The sequence below is a fragment of the Pelmatolapia mariae genome, linkage group LG16_19, assembly GCF_036321145.2.
Source record: "Pelmatolapia mariae isolate MD_Pm_ZW linkage group LG16_19, Pm_UMD_F_2, whole genome shotgun sequence".
NCBI lineage: Eukaryota > Metazoa > Chordata > Actinopteri > Cichliformes > Cichlidae > Pelmatolapia > Pelmatolapia mariae.
In genome coordinates, this window is record NC_086241.1 from 15,613,832 (window position 1) to 15,640,916 (window position 27,085).

Below are 27,085 nucleotides of genomic sequence, written 5' to 3' on the forward strand. Positions count from 1 at the left end.
TGGAAGCTGCTGCCATATGATAGGCTGATTCTTCAGCCACTCCTACATTTGAGAGTGCTGCAACCTACTTAAAAACCAGAAAATCCTAATTTTAATTTTTACTATGATTAAAATATTTTTTCCTTAAAAAAATAATTAAAAAACATAAATGACACAGTCTGTTAGCTATAAATTGCTAATGCTACCAAGTCATATGTAAAGTGTTAAAACCAACATGTGACCCACCTACCACTGGGACACAAAAAAATCAATACAATAGCAGTGAATTTAGCTCAAAGTGGTGAGCAATACCACAAAAAAATCCACACCTATTACCAGTTTTAATTTACTTTTTATATTAATAAACATGGTTCAATAAACACTTAACTGTACATGCTTAGGAGTAATTTCTTCTTAGGAGTTTCTGCTATTACTGCTGCCCACCAGGGGGCCCCGGCCCACACTTTGGAAGTCATTGAGATATTTGTATTACACTGAACAGGTGTACCTAACAAAGTGGCCGTTAGGCGTATATTCACATGGATTCTAGTAGTAAAATGCTTTTTTCTTAAATATTTGCTCTGATAGCGCTGGAGAAAATCATTAGCCACATAGTCCAAGGTTTATTTTCTAAAGAAATCTTATTTGTTAATTCTGAAACAACGATCTTCTTCTTTTAAGTAAATAAGTATAATTGCTTTGTCCACAAAGCAACACTTCAAACTTAAAACTTATGGAGCAGGGTGATTCTGTCTGCTTTTCCTGCGCCCTGTACACTAGCATGAAGAGACATAAGTTTAGAAGGGTTACCTTTATACCTCCTTAAATGGGGCTGATAATGCAAGCACTCAAGCAGGTCCCAGTATCCCAGCAAGGAATGAAACTCACTGGACTCACATGTAAGAGAAGCTACAGGTAAAGTACAAGCTGCTTTAAGTCATGAAGTGGGATCCGGTTTTACCTGTTGTGAGCGAGTGACTGTTTTCAGTCGGATCCAATTTCACTCTGCATCATGTGTGCAGAAATCAAAGCAATGATTATAATAATAAAGGCAACCGGCTTGATAAAAGCTTTATTCATAACACTGCTTGCCAGTGACAATAAGTATACTGTACACATCAGTGTCTTTCTGCATATAGATTAAACAAAACTCTGTAATACTTAAATATAGACAGGTCAGTCCTGGTCTAAACATCCAGTATTATTTAGATAATACATTTTCTTAATAAACCCAATAATATTACAACTCAGGAAATCACTAATAATTTATAGAATTGTTCTTATTTATCATCTCTGAGCACTTGAGTGAAAACAAAATAAAAATAGAATCATTAAACTGTGCAGCCGGGGATATCGCTTAATGATATGAGAAAATAAACCAAAATTTAGCAATTGTTAATTATCAAAATATATGATTTTATGTATGCTGTTGGAAACTACTAAAAAAAAAAAATTTAAAAAAAAAAGGGAGGGGGGGGACTTTCTTCTTCTTTGTCCTGGGATAAAGGGCTCCAGAGAAGTCAAAGCAGGCAGGACAAGTTTCTCCTGAAAGAGAAAAATATGTTTCATTCAAGTGTTGTGGAAACATTCAAGAACTTCTATTGTCAAGTGTTGGATTCTGCTTACTGTAAATGATATGCAGTCAGAAGAATTAAGGCACTGCTATGGACCGGACTCTCCCGTTTGAACATTGTCACTATTAGATGGCGGTTCACCCTCTTCGCTCTGTAAGGTAGAGCCATTGCTATCCACCTCGCTATGTTCACAGTCCTGTAATGCATGGAAAAGAAACAAAGTGCAATCACTGGAGACTTGCTGTTTCAGACAAGATAAAAGAGCTAAAAGACTGCAATATCTTTTAAGGTATTTCCTTAAGATGTGGGCTACAAGTGGGATTTGTTGTAGAGAGGGAAAAAGGATCGTCCCTACACAGTATAATACAAAAAAGTCATACCAGCCATTATGTCTTTTAAGTATAGCTATATACATCATTGAAGAAAGAAAGCACACAACACTGCACCATTAAAATGTGGACTATTTCCTGAGGGCTTGAAATTGTTACACGTTTCACTGAGTTGAAAGCAGAGTGACACAAAAGTAGAATTAACCTTGATTTTTCATCTACGTAGCACAATAGTCCTTTTTATTTACTGCCTATTGAGAAAAGTTAAAGATTAAAAAGGAATTCACAACTTAACTCTGTTCAGGATGCATAATCTGATTTGTGAATTAATAGCAATATAGCCAAACATTTCTATCATGTGGCATGCAAAAAACAAATAAATGTATTAAATTTATGTATTTATTTACTTTGTTATTTGCCTAATAAATCATTTTTTTAATTTTAAACTAAACTTGAAAGTTTTTGACAGATTTCTAGGATGTTTTCCTATTTTTTATGAAAGGCAGAAAAATAAATTTGTTAGTTACATACTGGTTAGTATTAACTGATTATTTGTGCTTTTAATGTACTGGGAGTGGCAAACAAACCAAATTCTATATTTGTTGCTCAGTTATTAGAAAATTGTTGTCTTAGGCCACAGTTACAAATCGCACTGATCAAAACTCAGACAGCATGCGGTTATGAAACATGCAGTCTCATCATGTCCACAACATCCCGCACAAATAATTAAGAAACCGTAAAGTGGCTTGAATTGTTTAGTTATTCATTGCCAGTGGATTGCGCCCCTCACTCATCCTCGTCTCGCTCACAGCTTCTCTTATCATTTCCTGAAATTAACTATTAACATACAAAATGCTACACCACAACCTTACTGATCTTTAATTTCAACAGGACAAGATAAACATACAGTCAGGTAACACGCAAATCCCTATGCTTTGCCTTTAAAGGCTTTGGGAATATAGCAGGTAATCTATATTAAAACCAAAATTGAGTTTTAAAAATGGGTCACATGAACTATATAACAGTATTCCATTATTCATCAGAGGTTATAATATTTCTGAGACTCCCCACGGGCCAAAGCGTAACTGCCTTACACAATACCAAACCAAAAAGCCCAACAGCATTTGGAAAACAATATTGTTGTAAGACGAATGTCTTGACACTTGTCTACATCTGTAAACCTCTTAAGGGAAAACCAAGTGGATGTGTTAACCATCATAAAGGAGGCTATATGTAGTTTAAACAAGCTACAAATAATAACTGTAGTCACATAAGTAGGTGATAAACTTATTTTACTTTAACTTTTTACTTACATATTTTAATGTCAGTGTGAAGCACTATGAACACTAACCTTGAGTTTAGATAACTGCTTTGACTCTGTGACAGATGAGAGACTTTGAGTTGGAGAGACAGGTGGTAACACAGGTGAGAGAGGTGGCTTTGGCCGATAGGTTACAGAATGACTCCTTTTCACAGCCGAGGACACTGCCTGAGCAAAGCGGGACGGGGTGGCAGGAGAATAAGGCCTGGGTGCTGCAAAGCTTCGAAATTTTTCCAAGCTTAGCCCAGTGCTTGGCTCTCTAGCTGGCAGACTACTTTGCCTTGTCATTCTCATGAGGGGCACATTCTTGTTGACCTGTTTAGGGCTCAGCTGAATATTAGTGGCCCCTGTTGTCTCCTCGTCACACTGCGCAGGAGGAGGAAGAGGAGGGGGTGGCAAGTTTGCTCTTTCTGCACTTCCTTGAACTTCCCTCAGGCCAGAGCTAGAGTTGGCGCCAAGACTCTTCTCTGCTGCTGAAGTTACATAATACCCAGGTGTTTTTTTGTGCTGTGACAAGCGGAAAGAAGCAGGCTTAGGTTTCGTTGCAGGTGGAATTTTCATTTCCTTGACCTCTGCTGGGGACCCAGCTGGAGATGCCCCAGCTGAGGATGACACCTTGTCTGTGTTACATAAACTTGTCGGTGATGACAAATGAGTAGATTCAGGTATACCTCCATTAACAGTGTGTTGATTAGTAGCAGTGTTAGGCAGTCCATCTTCCCTGTGTAAAGTAGAATGCGGCTCACTTTTTTCCTTTGAGACTTCCTGTTCCATCTGTCTTGTGCTCTCATCTGAATGAGCAGAACCAGTATTGAGTACCTGTTGTGAGGCTTCAGTAGGCGTCTCCAGTGTCAATGCAACTTCAAAATATCTCAGTTTCTCCTGAGATTTCGGAGGCACAATAGTATACGTCGTCATCCCCACCTTGGGGATGTAGTCCCTTGTAAGTTCGTTGGAAGGCTTAGGCTTTGGCTCAGAGTCTGTGGCATACATAGGTGGCACTTTTGCTGTGACGGGGGCACTTGGTGTTGAATCTTGGCGTAATGAGGTCTCCGAGGTGAGGGGTAATGCTTGCTCAAGCTCAGGAGGTCCCAGATCCTCCGTCAAAGTGGCCATATCTTTCTTCCCAGGTGATTCACAGACGGGGGCAATTGCTGGTGAGGAATCTTCGTCCACGTGTTCTGGCGGGGGCACGGGGAGCTGTGTGAAATTCGATTGCACTTGAGCATCTTCTCCAGTGGAGCATGATGTGCTGGTGGCCACCGAATTCTCCCTGAGGCTTTCAGCGTTTGCTTGAACAGAGGCCTGTGTCTCCGCATCCAGCATTACAGGTGGTGGGAGGCTGCTAGTTGTAGTACTGCATTCGGTTTCAACACTGTGAGTTGCAGACTCCTGACAGATGGAATTTTCAACTTGAAGTGGGACACAATCTGTACAGAAGGGAGAATTTTTCATGTGAAACAGGCATTTTGACCTTCTTTAAGAGCAGACTTGCTTAATTAAGGCAAAATGTAGAAAAAAAAGTAGAAAACAATATTGCAGTGCAAACCCACTAGTATCTGCCAGTTCAGATGAGTCTGCACCATCAGTTTTCCTCACAGTCTGAGTTACAGAATCATTCACTGTGCTCTGCTGTTGACTGGGAAAATAAAACAAAGAATTAAAGGTATTGCCAATGCAAACATGTCAGACTTGAGTTTCATTACTAGAGTTCGTTTCGTACTTGCCATCTGAAGACAGATCAGGGGACTGATCTTCCACTGACATCATGCTCTGTATCTCAACATCTGGGGACGGGGAATGTGGTGAAACATCAGATGACGTGTTGAGGCTGTCGTCTACTCCTTGCATTTTACTAGCAGTTGCAGACATTACAGATGCAGTCATCTCCTCTTGCTCCCTTATTTCTTCCAGTCTGTGAGCAGCATCACCTGCTGGAAAGCATGATTAAAAAAAAGCAAGGTCAGTCAAAGGCCTATTCTAATACAGAAAGGACTCTAGTAGCGTATCCAACATCACGTATTTATAAAACAATATTTGGCCAAAGGGATGTGTTGGCTGTAAATTACACACAATTTTTAATACAACTAATGCTATTATAAACTCAATCTGCCACAAGGAAGGTGCCAAGTTTCTAATTTAAATGGTTCTGATAAATAAACTCCACTGAACGATCCTTTACACTTCATTCTCCCTTCTCCAGTTCTTAATTTAGCGCTACGGGAAGCACTCGCACAGGGGCACTGAGCAAAAGGAATTTCAAGGCCATTTAAACAAAGCTTACTGTTCTCAGCCTCTGATCTCAGCAGCCACTGAGCCACACTAAGCTACAGAGCAGACGACCTCTCTCTGTGAAGTTAGCGCTGGGAAACATCAAGAGCAACCAATGGATGAAATGATAAAATGTTTAGAAGGAGAAAGCAGTTATATAAATGTGTGACTGTGCATTCTGTAGCTGTGAGTTATGACTGGGGGATATGTGGCGAGTGAAGGGATTTTGGATAATAATAAAAAAAAGGAGTTCTGAGACTTTTTAACGTCAAAGTAAAAGTAAAGAAAACAAAAAGAATCACAAAGACAGCAACTTAAAAAGGATAGACATCAAAGGAAACCACAATCTATTAAGACAGAGGACACTAGTTTTGTTTTTTATCTTGTGTTTTTTTCAAAACTGACTATAGTTCATGGTGCTTAAAACATTTGAAAAACCTTGGACTTATTCACACAAACCCTGTAAACAGATTTCAGGATTTCCTATTAATTAACTAAAATGAGTTCACTGAAATAAAGCAATGCGGTGAAAAGATGGTCTGCCTGAACACGGTTTCTACCATGCAGTTTTAGTGGTCTGAGCATCCCAATATACTTTGCACTTGACAGATAGAAAACTTACTTTAATAAAAGCACACCACTAGATATCACCAAAATATGGAAGCTAGAAAATAAGCTGTGATCTTCGTCCTATCTTTATAACTGAAGAATATAAGCCAACCTTTTTTTCCCTCAACGTCAAATAACAATATTTTTTGGTTTTGCTTTAAATTGATCTATATACAGGACGGGCGGAGTTTCCCCTCACAGGACAAATACAGCAAAGGTTCACTGTGTCTACACAATCGCAGGAAAGTATTTCTCAACCATGAGAAAAAATGTTAAAGAATTCAAAACCTGCAGAGATTTGGAAAATAAGAAAAAAGCTTCCTTGTGTATTTTCAAAATATACATGCTTTGATATTTTCAAAAAGGAATTTACAGGTGTTTGAGGACAAAATACTAAATATAGTCAGGAAAACAGGGAGAATAAGCTCAAGAGCAAAAACACTAAACCACAGTAGAAAAGCAGAGAATGTGCAAGCAACACCATACTGGCACAAACTCTTGTTCACAAATGAAAAATAAGACATGCCAAAAGAGCCACTTTTAGTGTGTAATTGTGCATGCTCTGAACAGTGCATACAGAGGTTCTCAGGCTGTAAAATGAAGCACTTTGCAATAAACACCACTAGGAGGCACACAAACCAAATGAACAAAAAACAAGCTTTAACAAAATTCACTGTTGAGCCCTTTGCACACATGCCAAAATGTCACACATTTAATCCAAATCTACACTACAAAGTCACTTTTATTTATTTTTCATTATCACTCAATGTAATGTAAATAAAAGACCAAACCTTGCACATTTTCATCTGGAAAAACAGGTTCTTGAGCAACTGCACTTGGAGATGCAGGAGGAGGAGGCGCCTTGCGTTTGGTTCTCTTCAGTGAAGACTCTGCTGACGACCCACGACTCAGGCCACACACCTACATAAAAACATGTTTATTTTAATCAGCGCTCAAAAATAAAAGACATCGCCTTTTATCTTGTCAATTTCAAATTTTTGTCAGAGGTTTGCTCAGATATCAGACATACCATGTTAACAGTGGCCTCACCTGATCACCGTCCAGTCGAAAATTCGGTTCAGAGTAGAGCCTCTGGCGAGTCCTAGGGTCAGAGGTGCAGCTCTGAGATACGAGGATCGGAGGCTGGGGTGCACGCCTCTTCTTTGGCGCATCAGTCGAGATTGTCGGAGAGCCGAGCGGAGACGAGTTGGAGCTGGGCAAAGCCATACTGAGTGGTCGAGGCTTGCTCACGAGAACAGGAGAAGCTGGGGCACTGGCTGTCGTTGGCTTTAAAGAACAAACATCCAATCAGAACATGATAAGAAACCTGTTTCCAAACAACACAGTGAACATTAACTAATAGCAAACCAAAGTAAACAAACCTCCCTCTAAAGATTTCAATGTACTCTGTGATACAGCAACATCCCAATTAGTAAAATTAAGATACTTTTTCTAAGTCACATTTACCTGGTCAGATTTTTTCTTGCTTTTTCTGAACACGCCAAAGAGGCCTTTATTTTCCTTTTCTTTTTGAGTTTTATCTTTGCCCGGTGTGACTGTTCCTGAGAAACAAAGAACAACCCCTAAAAAACATGCTGTTGTAAAAACAGAGAGAAATGTGATGACTCTGTTGGTGGCGATCATGTGGTGAAACTGAAATACCTGCATAAGTCGGTGAGCCTGGACACACAGGCGTAGCAGGTTGTGCTGTCAAGTCAAAAAGCATGAGGTTTAGTGCAGAACGTGAAACACACAACAATGACACACAACAAGCAAGCTGGAGAGGTAGAGTAAGAAACACATAGGATAGCAAATATGCAAAACCAGTGAGTTTGGCCTTTTACTATATTAGCACTCACCTTGTGTGTCTCTTGCATAAACCTCCCGTATTGCATAATCATTAAGAGAATTGGACAAGTTTAAAGGGGTCATTGATTGGACATCTTTCAACAGGATTGTTGCCTCTACGTCAAATTCGCATTTCTCACAGATTGCTGGTAAGAGTTCAGCAAGGGGGACTCGAGGATTTACTCGCAATATAGTTTTCTGGGTCTTTTTGTAGTTTATCACCATCCGAACAGTTGCCTGGAGAACACAGAAGGAGACAGCTTGATAATCTGTTGTGGTATTTACTGTGTGTGAGAATATAACGTTCAGTGTATTCATGTACCTCGGGCATCTGAGGACCTGCCTTCTTATTTTTATCCTCCCCTTTAGGTTTAAGTATGATCTTCTCTGCATCTAAAGTTCCTATGAGAGCATTGGGTTTGAGCTTAATGCTGTTCTTGTTGGAAGTAACCAGTTCTAAAGTGTGACTTGAGGGGTTCAAGCGATACTTTGCACAAAGTGTCACCAGGAGATCCATTAGGGGTTCGCTGAAAGATACACAGAAATAAATATGTATGATTAGTTCAGCATAAGGAAAAGGAGACATATCATAAAGAAGTAAATGAAAGTTCATTTGAAAAAATGTGACATAAAGTCTCAAAAAAAAGTAATGAAAACTATTTTTAAATCAATTTTTTTTCCACTGTAAGTCCTTCATGTTGTTTCTAGAAAAATTGCTTTAAAAAATATCAGCAAAAACATAAAAAAAAAAAGGTTGAAACTTTAAATCCCTTATTGAAAAGGTTACTAAAATTTGAAGATGATCATCTAATAATCTGTTTACCGCGGCAGATTCAAATCATCCATGTAAAAAAATAAACAAAACAAACAACAAAACTTATGTCACGCAGTGATAGAACTGATTAAAAAGCTGCAAGAAACAGTGCAATGGAGAAATACAGGGATTTAAGTCAGCAACAGTCATGCAACATTGTAGCTTTACTGACACTGTCAATATTGTCACAATGTACCTTGAAAATAACCTCTGTTGTGTAGCGACTCTAAAGAGGCTTAGACACAGGAAAAAAAAGTTCAATTTAATCTGATCACACTGGATTAGTTTCGGTCATTTCTCAACACACAGTGCGAAGTGCAAAAGATAACTCTGAAAGAATAGTTATAAACTGTGTGCACTGTGAGAAAGATAGTGATAGCTTAAGTAAACGCTTGACTAAAAGTTTGACACACATGTGATTACAATCATGCAAGTCAGACTTAAGAGTCTGAATTTAGGTGTATTTAAATGCTGCATGGTGCTATACTAACTCATCCAGGACCACAAAACTACGCTTTTGAGAAAAAAAAATTACATTAATGCAAAAAATTAATGAGGAAAAACTGTATCTTAATTTAACTGGACAAAACAGGATCATTTATATTTACATGAAGATTGGTTGCGAGAAAGAAACACAGACTTTCAGTCACAGAGCTCATTTTTTAAAATAGTACAATGACGATTTTCATTTCCAATTTTTAGGGAAGGGTTAATATTCACTGAAGGATGTAAAAACCTTCAAATATAATCATTTTACAAAATAGCCTTTTTTTTGGTAAGTGGATTTTTGGATATTGCTTTTCTACTCTGGCTGAGTACTTTTGTAATGTAGTACTTCTATTCACCCATTCAAAACATACAAAAAAACTCACATTGTACAGTGTAATATTTTATGTCACGTTTAACCATCACACACACACACACACACACGAGCTATTTAAGGGTCAGTCTCTTGCACAAGGACACTTTATAAACTGAAGGTGCCCGGGGTCAAACCACCAGCCTTCAGTTTAGAAAACCTCACATACTTCCTGAGCTACAGCCTCACCAGAGAGTACATGTGACTCTGTAATATGTATTCCTTTGAATTCTATTTGGTAGGCATTTGCACTCTTTTGACTTCATGGGTTTGGATCTCAAGGCAATACCTATTGAGTCAGTTTTTTATTGGGTTCTAGAAATTTGCAAGTTGCAGCTTGCAATGCTGCCGTTTGTTTCTAATTAGATGATGTCATCTTGTTCCATGTATCTGCACAAAATCTCATCTCATTTTATTAGCTCAGCACGCACACGGCACATCATTTCGCAATTTTAATTTAATCTTTTTTTTTACTAATTTCTCACATAATTGCCTACAGGCATTAGTAAACCATGCAGTATGCAAAAAAACAACACTCAGTACATTGAGTTAATCCAGACTGATGTCTGAATAAAAATAAAGAGACACAAACATGCCGTCTAAAACCACAGCCTGCAGCTATCCCACCTGTTTGACTCATGGACTTCATGCACTGACTTAGTTTACATCAGTGTCACGATTTAGTGCTTAATGTTTTGAGTATTAACACACACCACGTGGAAGCAAATAACAAAAATCATCCTTTACATGCACACTAAGTATATACAGATATAGATAAAGTGATCTGTACCTTCCATGAACTATGGCCGTTTTTTCCACTCCACCAGGCAGAACCACGGTCAGAGAGAGTTCTTTATCAATAAGGTTCTCCTTCTGGTCCATCTTTAAATAAGGGTTTCCTGGGTACCGCTGGGAGAAACCTGGGGACTCCAGCCTCTTTAATCCAGGCGGGGATGGTGCTTTGCTTTTGGTCGACACCCTGAAGTTGGACAAGAAACAGTAAATTATTTTCAGGATGGCTTCATTATTCATAAAAAGTCTGGCTTTTGCTCTGACACAGCCAGACAAATGAACATTTTAGAGTTTACTGGGGTTGCTTTCCCTACTTGCGTGTGCATTATAAGAAATGTCATTAAATGGTTTCTGGTACTTCAGACAATATTCTGATTGAAAATCAAAACGCACTAGACAGCATGAAAGAAATCCTTTCTTCCTCAGGTTTTCACTAAGCAATGAGGGTAATACATGAAAGAGATCAAGTTCACTTTGCAAACAAGTCACAAGACAACCAAGTGGACAGATTTACTCATTGAGCCTGAAGAAATGGCTCTGAATGGACAGACATGTGAGAGACTGATAAAAAAGATGCAAGCTACAGAGCTCAATTTCAGTCACAGAAACTGCGCAAGGGCAAATGTAGTTTTATAGTGAAGTGCTGTTCCGAGTGTAGAAGACTGTGCATTAGTGTACAGCACTTGGTACAGTTAGAAAATTTCTCTCCAATGTGTGCAAATATGACAAACACAATTTGAGTGTTTGTCAAGGCTCAACATTCCTGAAAACTGGACATAAAGTGTGGTAGAGAGCAGTCATGTGAGCTTTACAGGCTGATCTGGCTGCCCCCCCCCACACACACACACACACACACACACACACACACACCTTTTATTCAAAGACTTTCTGTCAGCTGGCCATCTGTTAGACATATTTAAAACATCTGTGACAAGTAGAATTTCAAATAATGACACCATTTCCACAAAGCTTTTCACTATAAATTAAAATGTTTTGATTTGATTTGTCATTATAAGGTTTAAAGATTAACTGTAACACATTTTGTTTTGTATTGCCTTTTGTCTGAAGAGAAAAACAGCAGATGCTGTCATAAGAAAGTCGAATAAACAGCACATCCAATCAGTGAGTCAGTCAAGATTCACTAACTTTAGAAACTTCCAGGTGTCATTTTTTATTCAGTTGGTGTAAGCATAGATTAATAAAGTTCTGCAGACCAAGCGCTGTGATTTACAGCCTGCAAAGTCTTACGTGGGGGCACATCTTATTCAAACAAAGGAATCCGAGCAATGCAAGGTCACTTGCTCCACTCAGCCGAGTCTACCAAAGGACTATTAGTATCGCTCTGGGGGTGGATGTCCTTAAACACTATGACATTTATATACACCACAAACACACACATTTACAAAAAGAAAAAAAAAAAAAAGAAAAATACAAGAGTAATGATACTCTTCAGACACTATAAATCATAAAGTAACATATAGGACTTTACTTATACTAAGTTGTATATTATGAAGTGCAGAATCTTTAGAATGAAATTTTAAAAAGAATACATTGAAAATGAAACATGCTAATAAACAGCGCTGAAAACATATATTATATGACTATGATTATGAGCCTAAAAACTGTTCTAAGACTGTGAAGCTGGAAAAATGCATCTGCAGCCAGGGGCTAAGAAAACTAATTTTTAATATAGTAGATACCAAGACCTCCAGGACTGATGACTGACAATATTCAAAGTTTACAGAATCCTCCGTATGCCTGCTATGTAGCGTTGCTCAAATTCTCCAGTTATCAAAATTGCCACAATGCAATGTAAAAAGAAATCCGCGAGTGATGGTTACTGACAAAATGGCTGATAGGAGAAGCTTGCCTTCAAGGCTTCCAGGCAGGAAGATTCCTTTTCTTTTATATTAGTCTTGGTTTTCAGCTGCAGTTGTGTTAGGTTTAGAAGGATCATGATTTGGGTTGAAACACACCCTTTAAACAATGTTTATCACACCCCAGAGAGCCTGCCTGGCATGAAAGCCTTCAAGGCAAACTTCTCCCATGTGCAACAAACCCTACCATCACAGTGAGTGCTTTTGAAAACTGACAACACATTGCATGGTTTCCTAGTGAATACTGCGCAGCATTTACAGCATTACTGTTTAATAGTTCCAAAAGCATACACTTGACAGGATGTATTACCTTTAAAACTGAAAGGAACAAATAAATTCTGAGTGAACAAAACAAGAAGGTCAACTGCATACCTCGCTAAGATCAATGTTGGTTTCAGCAGGTTTTCCTAAATCCATTAGTTTGTGTGCAAAGTCCTTTTCTGACCTGTTGGGATTGCTAACCAGTTTCAAACTTGTGATTTACTTAATCAAATACATTATTAAAATACAACCTTGAGATAATGCCAATCAAAGTCTCTTATTCAAGTATACTAACCAATGCTGTGTTGTTATTTAGCTTTAGCATTACTGTCTATGTACAGCGTGTATTATGAGAAAAAAAAAAAAAAAAGCTCCCTTGTGCATCATCACTAAACAGCTATTTTATGTCCTGTTAGATATCTCCACCACCGCTTTGTCTCTTAAATCTTCAGCTGATTCAGTTACTGTAACAGTTTGTACCTATAACAGACTTATTAAAACTTTGTCCATTAGAAAGATGTGCACATACAGACTTTACATTAAGGCCAAATTTGTACTTAAGAGTATAACATAACAGTAAATCCTCTCAAATATAGTTTAGAGCAGGGGTGGGCAACTCCAGGCCTCGGGGGCCGGTGTACTACAGGTTTTAGATGTGTCCTTGAACCAACACAGCTGATTTAAATGGCTAAATGACCTTCAACATTTCCTGAAGTTCTTCAGAGGACTGGTAATGAACTAATCATGTGATTCAGGTGTGCTGACCCAGCGTGATATCTAAAACCTGCAGGACACCGGCCCTCGAGGCCTGGAGTTGCCCACCACTGTTTTAGAGTCTTGAAATAAACATGTGATCTGCACTTCAACCAGACTTGAATACCAACGTCTAACTTGCTTTCACAATACACATCTGAAAATGTTAACATCTAAGTAGGCAAAGGGCCTTTTTAACAACACAGTGAAAGAGTTTGGCAATGCTGTGAGATTAAGTTCTCTTGCTGTCCTGACTTTGCTTGTCTTTCCACAACACACATTTAACTGCACTGAATTACATTGATGTCATCATCTTCACCAAATAAAATCTGGAAAAACCTGTTCCGGTGACTATGCAGCCTTTTAAAATCCATAGACCAGAGCACAGAAAGAAAGGACTGCACTGATCCATCTTAAGTAAGAACCAAATTATATTTACTTTTTTACACTTTTAGACCTCTTCTACTTTGAGAAAAGAAAAAGAAGGGTTTATTAAATTTAGTGTTTGACCTTTGACCAAAATTCCTATTAGAAAACAATGCATCAATCTTATATTAGAATGATTAAATTAAAAGCTAAAATGACTTCACATGCTTTAATCACTGACTGTTTGGATTTTAACCAGACAAATCAATACAGTTCAAAGTTCAGAGGCGTAGTCTGCTGATTTTAAAGCTTTGTGTCGACACCATTTTTCTAAACACGCACATCCTCCCCATCTTTGTGTGTTTGGTCACATTAGAATTGTGATTTTGTTGTGAGTAAATCTTCAGTAATTGTACAAATTTGCCACGTACACCAGTCCCTCTGCATGTTTCTAAACTGACAGGTACATGTGTCCCAGTGGAGACAAGCTGTCGCTTCTGCAGCACCTGGAGCAAATCTGCATTTGTCACACTCCTTTTGCATGAATATTGCCATCTTTACTTTGGGTTTTGCAGGACACAGAGCAGTAATGAACAGTGTTAGATGAAAAATAATAAGCAGGCTACAAAGATGGTCCCGGATCACCACGTGTAACTCAGGAAATCCCTACAAATGACAATAGAAATTCTAGATAAACAGACATTCACACTGTTCTCTGCTCTGTGTACAAAGTGCTGATTCCATTAGTTGGGGTTACTCATTTGGCAAAACTTTTGCAGGATATCTAAACCTTTTTTAGATACCCTGTAAATGAACCCAATAGCAAGATAACTAGTTTTACTCATATGCCTTGTTCAGTGGAAAAATGCATCATGTGATATTTGACTGAATGCTCCAAACAGAAGCAATTAATAAACCCCTATGGAAAAATACACAACAGCTTCGCACCGGTTCCAGAGTCAGCTCGGTTTATACAGCTGTGTCATCAGTGATCTTTATCATCACATATTAGGCAGGTGACAAACTCAAGACACACAAGCTGGTTGGTTTGTGTCATCCCAGCCTGCGTTGATGAGTGGCTGAATGAGACGGAGACATGTTGAAGCTTGACTGTGCTGATGTTTCATTTACAGGTTTCTCTGGGAGGTCCAGACTCAAAAACAAGCCCATTTAGCACCTGAGAACAAGCTTAATAGACATGATCACAGACTACCAGGAAATGATAAAAACCTGTTGTTGCTGTGCCATGTCTTCTACTTTATCATAAGATAGTCTTGTAAACTTTAACAGCAAAAACAAATGAACTGGAACATTCACTATGCCTTGCCTTCTTTCTCGATATAACGACAACAAATTTGCAATTGGAATGTGTGCAACACTAAAACAAATAAAGACAGACACGTGGCAAATTAAAATAAATAACAACACAAACTATCTTAATGAGGTGTTAGGCCACCATCTGCCACTAAAAACACAAACTAGTTCTTCCTTGGCTTTGACTCTGAGTTTCTTGATCTCCACTGACAGGATATTCTGTCATTTGGTGTTGTTATGACGGTGTTGGTGAAGAAGAAGGCAGACCACAACGTCAGTTGAAAATCTCCCTATTGTTCAACTAGGTTTTTATCTGGGGATTTGGAAAGCCATAGCACATGATTCACTCATTCATACTCATCAAACTATTCAGTGCCTGCCCAAGGGATGGACACGCACTCATCTTAGAAGAAATCACTCCCATTTGGCAGTCTTTCTATTATAATATAAAAGGGTAATCACTCAAAACTCCTTTTTTACTGACTTACAGTACAATACAGTCTTCAAGCATGATAAAGTCATCAAAACCCCTCAAAGGTTTCCAGTTCTCCGGTTTAATATGTCAATAACAGACATAAACAAAAAGTTATGGTTAAAGGCCTTTTCGCCATGTTTCATACAAGATATCTGGTGCTAGAACACATGCAAGATACATAAATTTATATCTCCTTGATTAGATTTGGGAAAACAATAAAGAGAGATGTAGGCATAGAATAAAATCTTAATTAAATCTGTCATGCAAGTACTTCTACAAATTGTTCTGCAGGTCATGTATGGAAAATATTTTTTAAAAGACAGACATCAGATAAGAAAGATAGTGTATATAGACACTTAGCTGTGCTTTACAATAAACAGCCAAACATGAAAAACATAATCTGACCATCAGCAGGAGCAAACCAGATGAACAAAAGGATACCCAGATTCCCCACATACCATACATGCTAGGCCACACTTTTACCAGGAAAAAAATGTAATTGCATATGTATATTTGTTTTCTACTAAAGTCAATTAAATGGAAGAAGGATCAAATAGGACTAACTCTGAATAAACTAAACCAAGAATAATCAAAACAAACACACAAAAACGTATAATAATAATAATAATGATAATAATAATAAAATACTACTGTGCTGTACTAGCAGCTGCTGGGTAGCTGGATGGCCCCTTAGGGAATGATGGGTTCATGCACGAGGAAGCAAACTGTTTTTCTTTTTCTTTTTTTTTCCCCTTCTTTTTCATAGAAGCCCTTTGGTCACACTTTCAGACAACACCCTGATTATTTTAAGAAGCAAGAGCAACAATTCAATGCTCCAATGACCAAAACACCCCAGATCTCTACCAGCAGTAGCTTACTAGCAGTCAAAAGTACAGGCTCAAACATGCCACAATGCAGGAAGTCCCACACACCCTCAACTTCAAGTCAGAACACACATACTGCTAATAGTCTGAATGCAAAAACAGTGAGTACACAAAAGCCTTTCAGGGTCCTCTCCAACGCCCTAAGAACACTTAAGTAGCAGCAGTGTTATGGTGTACAGATAATCACACAGACGGAGCAATGAGAAGCAGAAATTAGAAGAGCAGGTGAGAGACCTGCTTTTCCTCTCAGTGTGCCAGCAGTTCATTCCAGGCTCTTACCTCTTCACCTAAAGTTGTTCCCGCTCAAATAACTTCCATTACGCTGTGTGTCTCCCATGAGTAGTCAGACAGACTAAAATCTAACAGTATAGCTTTAAAGGGCCCACCTTAAAGCCACGCCCAAAGCTGTGACATCAGAAATCTGCCTCCTGTACCCAAATCCTGTCAGCCCTCTTGCTGTGCCTCTGAGAGTTTTAGCACTCTCCCAGTGGCCATGAGCAGAAAGGTAAGCAGCTTTGCCTCCCTTGGCAGAATCCGTGGGCGGAGCCAATGGACAGTCTACTGGCACAGGCTGCAGCATGTGTGCTCACAGTGGACTTGGTAAATATGCTGAATTGTCATGTGTTTTAATCATGAATGATCTACTCATGACGGCAATGATGCAATTATGGCAGTAAACAAACGAGGGAAGTCAAAGGGATTGCATGCTAATTTATTTTATCTTCTCACTGGGGCTTAAACCCATCCTGGAAATTTCCCTGCTCACTAATTTCCTCAGGTGGTGCTGCTGTGTTTACTTTTCATTAAGACATTGCCAACTGTTCAAAACCACACCTTACTTCTGCAGAACTGACTCACTCCCAAACCATGTTAGACGACTTGACAGTTACGCAAAACAATAATGATAGTGCTACTTGATAATCAAAGGTATGAAAATAACATGTGCTTTGTAACAGCATGTAGTTCCTCTTCATAAAAACCGAGAAGCCCAGGATTTGGATTGCATTGAAGCATTAAGTTCTGAAGTTTCACCTACTTTTCATCACTTCAAGAATAAAACTCTGAACACACACTAAGTATACAACACTAAAACTAACAATATTCTAAAATAAATAGAGATTTCCTGTGTTAATTTGCTCCAAACAGTATGACCGATTTGAAACTCTTTTTTTTTTTTTTTTTGCTTTATTTAGAAAACTGTATACTGTCTGGTACGGAATACATTTGACTTTCTATTGTGAAATGAGTGCTTATTGCCAGTGCTTTATCAGCAGGTCTACACTTTCACTTTAGAATGTGCAATCCACTCTACAAACACCACCACCAAATACCATCGAATGATAAGGAGGATAAGAGATGAATGGAGATGTTGGTGTGTAGCAGACTGGAAGGACAGAGTTAGGGAGTTAGCAAAAAGATTAGTTGCTGCATCTGAGAATCTCAATCTAATTACATCATCAATGCATCAATACTCCTACACTTACATAATCCGCATACAGTCACACAAGTGATTCTCTCTAAACACAAACCTATTATGACAAACTTGTTCCATTTTCAACATTCCCCACCCTCATTTCTGCCTTCTTTACTCTATGTTTTGTCTCCCAGTCACTCAAGGACAGCCTAATAGATGTTGGGGCTCCCCCACAGTCAAGCTGTCTGTCGACTGCCACTAAAATATTTCATTACTAGAGAAGGCAAACACAGTGGGTCATCTCTACAGATGGCGGCTAGGTGACCTAGCCATCACATTCAGTGTCCTCGCCGTGAAGGAAAAATCCCTCCTTAGTGGGGTGGCAGCTCCCCCATGCTGGATTTTCAGCCAATTTGTTAAAGACGGTCTGATTTATTCCTTCGCACTGCAATCCTAATATAGCCAACCCCCATCTGTTACCTGCAATTTGTGACTTTGAGCTGCACCTTCCTGCACCAACCCATTTTTCAGCCCACATTAAACAGAGTCCCTTATCTTCATCCGCTTCATCTCCCCTATTCCCCCTTCACAGAGAAATCATGACAACTGCATTCACCCATTCAAAAGACCACACCTACACTTACCTCCTTGCTCAAAATATCTTTTTATCACTTGTATAACAATTTTTTATCGCAAAAAAAGTTATAGAGGCGCATAGCTGGAGAGGTGGCAGTTCCTGAAGAAAGACAAAACACAGGGCCAGAGCTGCAGCTGGTAATTTGGTAAGAGGTCACTCACTGTAAACACAAGCTTTTTAAGGAGGGTCTGGAAAGGCCATTACTTCCTAAGCAATGTGGGATGGAAAGAAATTAGGAGGAAAAAGAGCACATGGACCCTATGAGAACTTGCCACCTCCTATGTGTATCGTTTATTACTGCAAGCAAAACAAAAACTTGTTCCCACAGCGCTTTTTTATATCACCTGATCTAACTCAAATTCTCCAGTGTCATTAACATAAATTTGCAAACTTCTAAAAATATCTAAAGACCAACCTTGTGACATTATTAGCATTTTGCTGTAGTGTATAATGTCCGCTTGTCACAATCTGTGTAGGCAGTTTGCATGTTCACCCTGTGCCTAATGCTACTGCAGAGCCAGAGTAAGTTTGCGGGTCAGTTAGATAATGACATCTGGGTCCATTCAGTGTGATTTCTCGACATAATTCCAGCAGTGAACTGGACCTGCTATGGTACATTACCCTCACTTTATCACTAAGCAGTTCAAATATTTTCACACCAAACATTGCACCATAACAAAGCCACGACTATGTAAAGAAAAATATGTGTGCCAACCATAAAAGAAAGAACGCAGAGCTTTTTTTTCAGGCTGTCTGTGTTTAAATGAATATATTTCAATTTAATAAATCTGTCAGAAAGGTGAACATGAAAGAAGTTGACTGGGCTGCCAGGAATTCTTTTCAAGATACACATAATAGCCCCACTCTGGAAACTGCACAGAAAAGATAAGGCCCAGTAATTATTACTTCAGTCTCTGTAGATTTCACTAAACGCAGTTTTATTATTTTTGTTTTTTAAAGGGACACTTTAAATAAAGTTACTTAGCGAGAGAGCAAACGTCCCCCTCGAGTCATAATTTTAACTATCACACTGTGTCCTCTTTTCTGAAACAATGCAGCGTTGTTTTCAGTAGGGGTTCTTTCAAAAGCACGGCATGCATTTGATTTTTTGCTGATCACATGAACTGAGACTCTTTACAGCATGGAGTAAATATACTATGTCTAACTGCAGTTTTTACAAAAACATGCCACAAAAAGCACCACAGCTAGAACGGCCACACTGCCTGGATCCATACTCCAAAGTATTTCAACTTCCTGCTCAGTGTGAGTGTGAATGCCCTCGCTGAAACTCCTTATGTGCTTGTTTGTGTCACGCTGCGGTTCATTAAGTTGCTACACTGTATGCTCGGAGATGATAAGGCTCACAAGAATATCAATTCATTAGCAGTCTGACAACAAGTAAAATTCAACACAGGAACTGTGTAGTGCTTCAACGCGCATATGCACGACAAACATACTGTATGCACAGTGATAGTGCCCTCTAGAGAAATATATCATGGTGTACAACTTCATATTTCCTATTTTACACCTGCCTTTTATTGTCCTGATGCCAGTTTGTCAATGTCTTGTTAAACAGATCTGCAGTAAACTTAACTCACGCCTGTTGTGATTTGCTGGGCTTTTTCTATATCTCATCTAAACAACACAAACACTGATAATGAAGGTCATGCAAATGAAGGGAAATTGTTCTTTGTGACATAAAATGCCTGAATGTTGTTGGAGATATGTAAAAGTTTCTATTGAGGCCACACAAAGGCCTGATTCATGCGAGGTCACCCTGAATGTTACACAGGCTGAGAGTGGGAGGCATCCAACTGTTATGCCCTGGAAAAGTGCATAACAGAAACAAAGAGGGGCTATATACAGGCAAGATCTGTGCACTAAACTCACTTAAACAGGTTGGTGTGAACCTCAGTGTTTTAAAACTAGAAAAATATGAGGTTTTTTGGTGTTGTTTTTTTTAAAGAGAAGAAAAAATTTGAACTAATATTCTTGTCTGTTTATTAAGAAGCTTTGCTGGTATTTACGGTCAGTGCGTTGGATTCAGTCTGGTAACAAAGACGAGCCATTCTTCCCTGTTTTCTGGATGATAGCCATTTTGTCTGGTTTAGCCTCTTCAGTCTGAAAGCATCCATGAGATAAAACACCCAGTATTCAAACACACACTAGCTCATTACCCGTAACAGCTTGTCGTTTTCTCATTTTCCTTTTGCTTCATCGCATCTAGTGGGTGGATATCTTTAAATCACACCCTTTACCTTGCCGTTTGAGCACACAGAATCTGAGTGGGACTTCTGATGGCAGCATGCTGTAGGCCAAATTATAGATTTTTCTAAAAGACGACAGACTTGTTGTCTCTAGGTATAATTTCAACAAAGAAAGGGGGGGGAAAAGACTCTAGTCTATTTGAGGCCCTGTTTTCTGTACCTTTACTTTGGTCACTGTGTTTCAAATTCCACATGCCTGCATTCTTCAAGGGTCTCAGTTTGATCTGTCAGTCTTGTCATAGTTTTCATCTGTAACTCATGTGAGCAGCTGTGCCCTATGACTGCCTGCACGTCAGGGAAACAGCTGTGGCAATTCACAATACCTTAACTAATTCCACATTTTACCCTGAGGGAAGCCAGCCATGTGAGATCATGGTTTAAGGTGTGTCCAATTAGTGGGGCCAGCTCCAAGCAGTCCACTGCTGGAGTAGGTAGGAATTAAAAATCCTTCTTACTGGACATAATAGTGATGATTACAGTTAGAAATGGTTTTCAAAACTGCGTTACTGAAATACTAAGAGAAGACACTAAGAACTGGAGGAAGAAAGAAACACTACCTATTGTCAAAATAACATGTGTATGTGCTAGCAACATCTCTGCTTGAAAACAAATCACACATAGGTTTTGTGGTCAGTGCAGTCACACATAAAATCTTCATGTATGACTGTGTTTGAAAAAGCAAGAAGCAGTGGGTTAAGTCACCCCAATTCTAATAAGCCAGAAATAAGACAGGGAACACATGTCTTCATCCACACCCCAGCAGCTTATGGAGGAGTGTGGTTTACTTTTCCAAATAATACTCAAACCACAGAGAGATTTAGGTAGTCTGCTACTCCCCATTGCCAAGGAGTGTGGCTGTGCTCTCAGATGACACAATACTTATGAAATATGAATAAAAGTCAGACTGAAAGAGCTGTGTTTTTTTTTTTTTTTTTTTGCTTTTTTTCAGTGAACTATAATGTGCCGGAATGCTATTTTAACAAATGAGGAAATCACAGTATGCAGGGCAGGACTGGAAACTTTGTATAGCTATCGTGGAAGACTGAATTGGAAACTGTCATATGCTCAAATTCTCCATCTCACCTCTAATTTCAATCTGAAAATCTCGGCAGATCGCCTCTGAATGCCAAAAGAGTGAGGAGCGGCTGTAAAAAAGCTCTGGAAACTCACTCTCCCCTTTTAATGATTCCAACCACTGGAATACAAGCAGCTGACATCATCTCCAAGGCTATGAACCAAAAGCTGATGGGAAATTCCATCCTGTCATATATGCACAGCATTTTTTAACTTCAATTCTAACGTAACAAATCAGTGTTTGCATTACAGAATATCAGTTTCAACCCCAACACACACGGGAAAAAAAACACACACGCAACCCCCCCCCCCAAAAAAAAAAAACCCCCAAAAAAACCCCACACAAAACGCCACCAGGCTCATCACAGAGACAGAGGAGGCAGAATGTTTTGCCTGCAAAATAGTTCCCATGACCTCTGCATATGGTCAAGGCAATTTCTCAGTAAAACTCAGAGAGCAGGAAATGAAGAGCGTTCAAAGGTTGAAACGTCTACAACAACTGTGACTCTGCTAAGATGTACTGAGTGATAGGAATGTTAGCTGAAAGTTTCTTATGCAGATGCATTAATTTACAATGGTCTTTGAAAAACAGCTGGCTGTGAGCAGCCAGTTGTTGTCAGAACCCTATTTGCTAGCATTAGGTGGAAGGGTATCACTGTGATATTATATTTCTCCACAATGGGAAAACTGATACACAATTCCATGTCATTATTTTAGTCTTTCCTACTTCTGTTTTCTTTATTCATTATTTTTATTATTATTATTATTATTATTATTTATGTATTTATTTATTTTTTGCAGATCAGCACCATGGAGATTGTTCAGTTTAAAAAAAACAATAAAACATGATTAATAGGCATAAAACCTCTGCTGGAACACGTTAGATCCCAATGATTTCTGTGTTGGCTGACAGATAAAACAGTTATTACAGCTGGCAATCCAAATGACTGCTCTACATACCTCAAACCAGAGCTCCGTGGATGAGACTGGGATCCATGATCATCCATTACTAAATTCATTGGTTTGACAAACTCTCCCGGACTAGTCAAACACAAACAAAAAGCACAATTCATTTTTAGTGGGAGCGAGCATACTAAACGTACCAGCGAGTCAAACCTGCTGCTTTCAAGTGATGCAATCGGGCAAATACTGAAATATGGGCGAATCCCACATGAGGTCATCAAATTATCATTTGCATGCAGTCGTTTTCCTCCTTTCTTTTTATAAAGAAGATGGCATTATGATTTAAACTGATTACTAATCACGCCTTACCATGAATGCAGCTGGTTTTCTAAGCAGCTTCCAACTTCCATCGGTGTTAAAAAAAAAAAAAAGAAAAAAAAAGTTAACCTTAGTTGTGGAGTCCTACTGTCTCGATAAATGATCCATAACCCCGTTTTGCAGTGCGGTCGTTCATTTTTCTGCGGACCATCCTAAAGTAGTTTATCCTCCTCCGTCCCTCTTTCCCTATGAACCGCATGCAGTCATATATGTGTGTCTATTGACACAGTGCACAACTCTGCCAACTTTTCTGTGTACATGACGCTGCATCGCAACACTGAAGCGCAAAAACGGGGCGTTTCTCTCATTTGCTCCCTAGTACTAATGTGGCTTTCAGCATATAACGGTAGCGCATTCAACTTACAACTTGGCATGAACACGTAAAGAAACAACCCAGCACGACCATCCCTTAATAAAATCCACAAGCGTAGCCCGTCAAAAGACTCAAGAAGCCTTGTTGTTTTTTACTTCCTTTTAATAAACTCTTTATTTGTCTGCAGCGACATCATGAGGGTAAATGTGGAAGCCAATAATCCCCCATCCATGCATATAATAAAGTTAAAAGTTCCAGTCTGTTAAAAGTCTGTTAAGTCTTAAAAATAAATAAATAAATACTGTAAAGCGTATCTTGGAAAATATATGGCGTTTTCAGTTTCTGAAAGATCTTGACTGCAAATGACATTAAATCACACCTGAAAAATAAATGAGAGTGAGAAAAGTATTGTATTTAAATCTATGCATTTTCCAGGGCTCGTAAAAACAAACAAACAAACAAAACATAACTACACTCAGGAAGCTGCTGAAGTATTTCATAGACGTTGCTTGTCTTCCTTTCTCCAGTCTTCCTGGAGCATTTGGGTGCAAAGTGTCTAAAACCCTTAGAATATCACTCCCCAGCATATGTAATCATTTAAATATTACATTTTTCTGACTGATGAAGCATGGAGCTTCATCTGGAGCTTCATCAGTAGAAGCTCCATGCACACAAACTCAACAAAAGACATTACACATAATGCAAATGCCCATCAAGAATCAAGAATCCAGTACAGGATTCTTGATATTCTTGACACCCTTAGAAAAGAGATCACAGGGCACTTCATCCATTAAACACAAGAATAACAAATAACAGCACTAAAAAAGCCCATGTTGTTAGGAACGAAAGCAACAAGAGAAATAACAAAATAGAAAAAGATATACCACTCATTAATTATTTATGTCTTACTGATTGACCTACTTGATACCCACAGTAATTCCCACCATGATAATTTCTAGCATCTCTGTCCTTATTTGCTACTTGAGAAGATTCCCGTAACCACTTCAGTACAGTACTCCCTCCGGCACGCTGGGGCAGACACAGTCTCTTTCTCTCTCAGGGTTTTCCAACAGGAGTCTGCGCCAGGAGAAGCGTGAAACATCATAATCGGATAGAAAGGCTTATTTTAAATAATTTCTAAAAAAAAAAAGAAGAAAAAAGTTCTGCTTTTCAAGTAATTTTCAAAGTGAAGTCTGCACCTGTTGAGGATGGAAAACTAATGGTGAGTTGAAATCACAGTGACTTTTTGTCCTAAAAAAAAACTTTCCAAGGGGTCTCCTGTAGTTAGACTCCTAGAAGAATTCACCTGCTTCTTCAGATATTAGTGGGGCTGGCTCAGTGTCAGGAGTGCATGGGGAGATGAGAGTGGGACAGCTAAGCCTGAGCCAGTCTGTTTGGCCTGGCAGCAGGTCAAGTAATTTATTTTACATCTGTACAAAGGGTCTGCTTGCACCAATTACATGTTGGCTAAAATAAAACAAACACATTATTTTTTGTTAGAAATGAAATAAGTTTCTTTTTGCTCTCTCTCCTTTTGCTGTCTTCCTAAAAGTCTTTCTCCTTCTGTAGTTTAAACCAAAAGATTACATAATCTGTCTGTACAGTAAACATTACTCATATCAGCTTTTATAACAGCTTTGGAAGGCCTGGAGGATGGAGGGGGGTTCCTGAGAAGTCAGTGTTACATTTAAGAGACTATCTTTCTTGGTATTTTAATCTAAATTTATTGTTCATATGTGCACATGATTTTTCAACCTTGGCAGTGCGGCAGTCTTCATAGCTACATACACATTATCGATATCAGTTTTTATGACAGTAAACGCATCGGAAGCTCTGTATAGAAAAGCATGATGTCTAATAGTTGGGCAACAACTAGAGTGCAGATTGTGGTTCACAATATTACAAAAGCAAATGGGTATGGCAGCATTTACTCATTTCATCTTAGATGACTTCCTGTTTGCCTCACTGTTCATGTCATTATTAGATTGTTGTCAGTTAGAGATGGGAGTGTCCTGTTTGGTCCTATCCACACTGTATTGCAGTCTGGCAGTTTTTTCATGAAAGCATTTATTTCAGAGATTGTTAACAGCTGATATTACTCTGTATCTAGGCATGTTTAAGCTGGAGGAATATATTATTTGAATGTAATGAAATTATATAAATCACTAACCTCATTTTAGTCATCTCCAGGTGTGCAGTATAATAGGTGAGGGCTGACCAAAACTGAATATTTAGCTATGTTGAAGAACACTCTGTGACCTATATTTTTTATGTACACTTCACAAAAGACAAGGATTAAGATAACAAGTAAAACTTTATTAGTACACTGCTTTTCTTTTCCAGTTAGTTCATGTGGCCTTAAGTACAATGATCGACTGACTGCAGTTGTTCCTCGTCTCTGTGCTGGCCTTTCCTCATCTGACTTCTAGGAAATTTCTCAGAAGTTAAATTCTCATTCTGTGTGACAGTTTGTACAGTGTGAACTCTCATCCCCAAAACCACTGCCCTGTTGCACAAATATTTGCCTTAAAAATGTTTTTGGAAGCATGTAAGTAATTAAAAAATGTAGATGTAGTGCTTCAGGTGGAATACAGTAAAACTTTAATATTATAACTCTTTTTGATTACTATGTTTGTATTTTATTAAGGGCAGTAATTCTAGTAATTCAAATAATTTGATTATAAAAAAAAAGTCTCGACCCAAATTCATTGCTTTGATGCGTTGTTTAGCAAATGTGTTAAACAATGTAAACGTGAGCCAACAATACAAATACAATACTGCAATACAAACATCTTTAGGGGAAGAGTCTGAATCAGGGGCGTAATTTCCAGGGGGGTTAGGGGGGTTATGACCCCCCCCAATAATCAGACTCAACCAATATAACCCCCCCCCCCCCCCCCCCCCCAATAAAATTATGAATTATCTTGTATAAATAGGCTGTTAATTTTCTTTACTCATTTCTCATTTCAGTTATTGCCAGCAAAGTAGTTGCATGTTTAACCATCTGGGAATTTACCCAGATTTATATGGTCTGAAAAGTTTAGCCCACACAGCCCCCAATTTTAAACCAAATCACTGATAACAAATCGATATTAGCAATATAGGACTAATACTTTATCCTACAAGTTTAGTATGTGGCCCAACTAAATAAAAAAAAATTTAAGAAAAGAGTAGATATTCTTCAAACATGCACTATGAAAAATATCTGAATCAATATCTGAACTGTCACGTCTATTTTATTTAGAGCTCATAGCCCAATTAAATAACAGATGATGAACCGAAGCACTTTAAAGACGGGCACATTTACATTCCAGGTCTTCAAAAAACCCAGTTTCAAAATGCATGAAAGGTATTGATACTGGCAATACTGGCCATGTATTTATTTGGAATCCGATCGATGCCATACTGTGCAGTATCTCACAGCACTAGTCGGAGTCTGTTTACACACATGCACCGCGAAGAGCAAAGAGGCGGAGCCGTTACCGACATGGTGAGCTGAGCTCAGAGTGAATGAAAACATGATTCTAGCGTCCATAACAGCAGCGCTGTTCCTGTAATCACCACTAAAACCTTTACTGGGAAAATGCTAGCGGGAGTTATTCATCAAAGCACCTCATCAAGAAACGTCGAGGCGAAAAAAAGCAAATTTTGTTGCTGCTCCATCCACTGCCCTTTGTTTTTACACAGCGAAAAATCTGCAGTAAGCCATTAAGATGTTGTATTAAAATATGCAGATGAACAAACAGGGGGGAGTATAAAGGCATATTAATTTC

General features: G+C 38.7%; 1 protein-coding gene across 7 annotated transcripts; it reads right to left on the reverse strand.

The window, feature by feature from the left end:
- Positions 1-1,037: 1,037 nt before the first annotated feature.
- cobll1b (cordon-bleu WH2 repeat protein-like 1b) lies at positions 1,038-23,418 on the reverse strand. 7 transcript variants are annotated; one of them, XM_063499428.1, is made up of 14 exons: positions 22,991-23,418; positions 22,679-22,759; positions 10,395-10,583; positions 8,254-8,458; positions 7,943-8,168; positions 7,746-7,790; positions 7,551-7,645; positions 7,134-7,370; positions 6,875-7,004; positions 4,927-5,134; positions 4,757-4,842; positions 3,234-4,633; positions 1,606-1,749; positions 1,038-1,524 (listed from the first exon to the last, which is right to left on the reverse strand). In XM_063499428.1, the coding sequence occupies exons 1-13, from the start codon at positions 23,029-23,031 to the stop codon at positions 1,642-1,644; spliced, it is 3,051 nt and encodes a 1,016-aa protein (XP_063355498.1). In that variant the 5' UTR covers positions 23,032-23,418; the 3' UTR covers positions 1,038-1,524; positions 1,606-1,641. The 7 variants fall into 7 exon arrangements, with proteins under 7 accessions (XP_063355498.1, XP_063355493.1, XP_063355492.1 ...); XM_063499423.1 differs by having other exon boundaries at positions 4,927-5,137; XM_063499422.1 differs by having other exon boundaries at positions 7,551-7,666.
- Between the last annotated feature and the right edge of the window lie 3,667 nt (positions 23,419-27,085).

What these genes read in the sequence shown, in the direction of transcription:
- cobll1b (XM_063499421.1), bottom strand. Translation starts at nt 23,031, where the DNA reads ATGGAAGTTGGAAGCTGCTTAGAAAACCAGCTGCATTCATG. An exon ending in GCAAGAAAAAATCTGACCAG is followed by an intron (nt 7,371 to 7,550) that starts GTAAATGTGACT and finishes TGTTCTTTAAAG; the next exon opens with CCAACGACAGCCAGTGCCCC. An exon ending in TTCGACTGGACGGTGATCAG is followed by an intron (nt 7,005 to 7,133) that starts GTGAGGCCACTG and finishes GTTTTTATGTAG; the next exon opens with GTGTGTGGCCTGAGTCGTGG.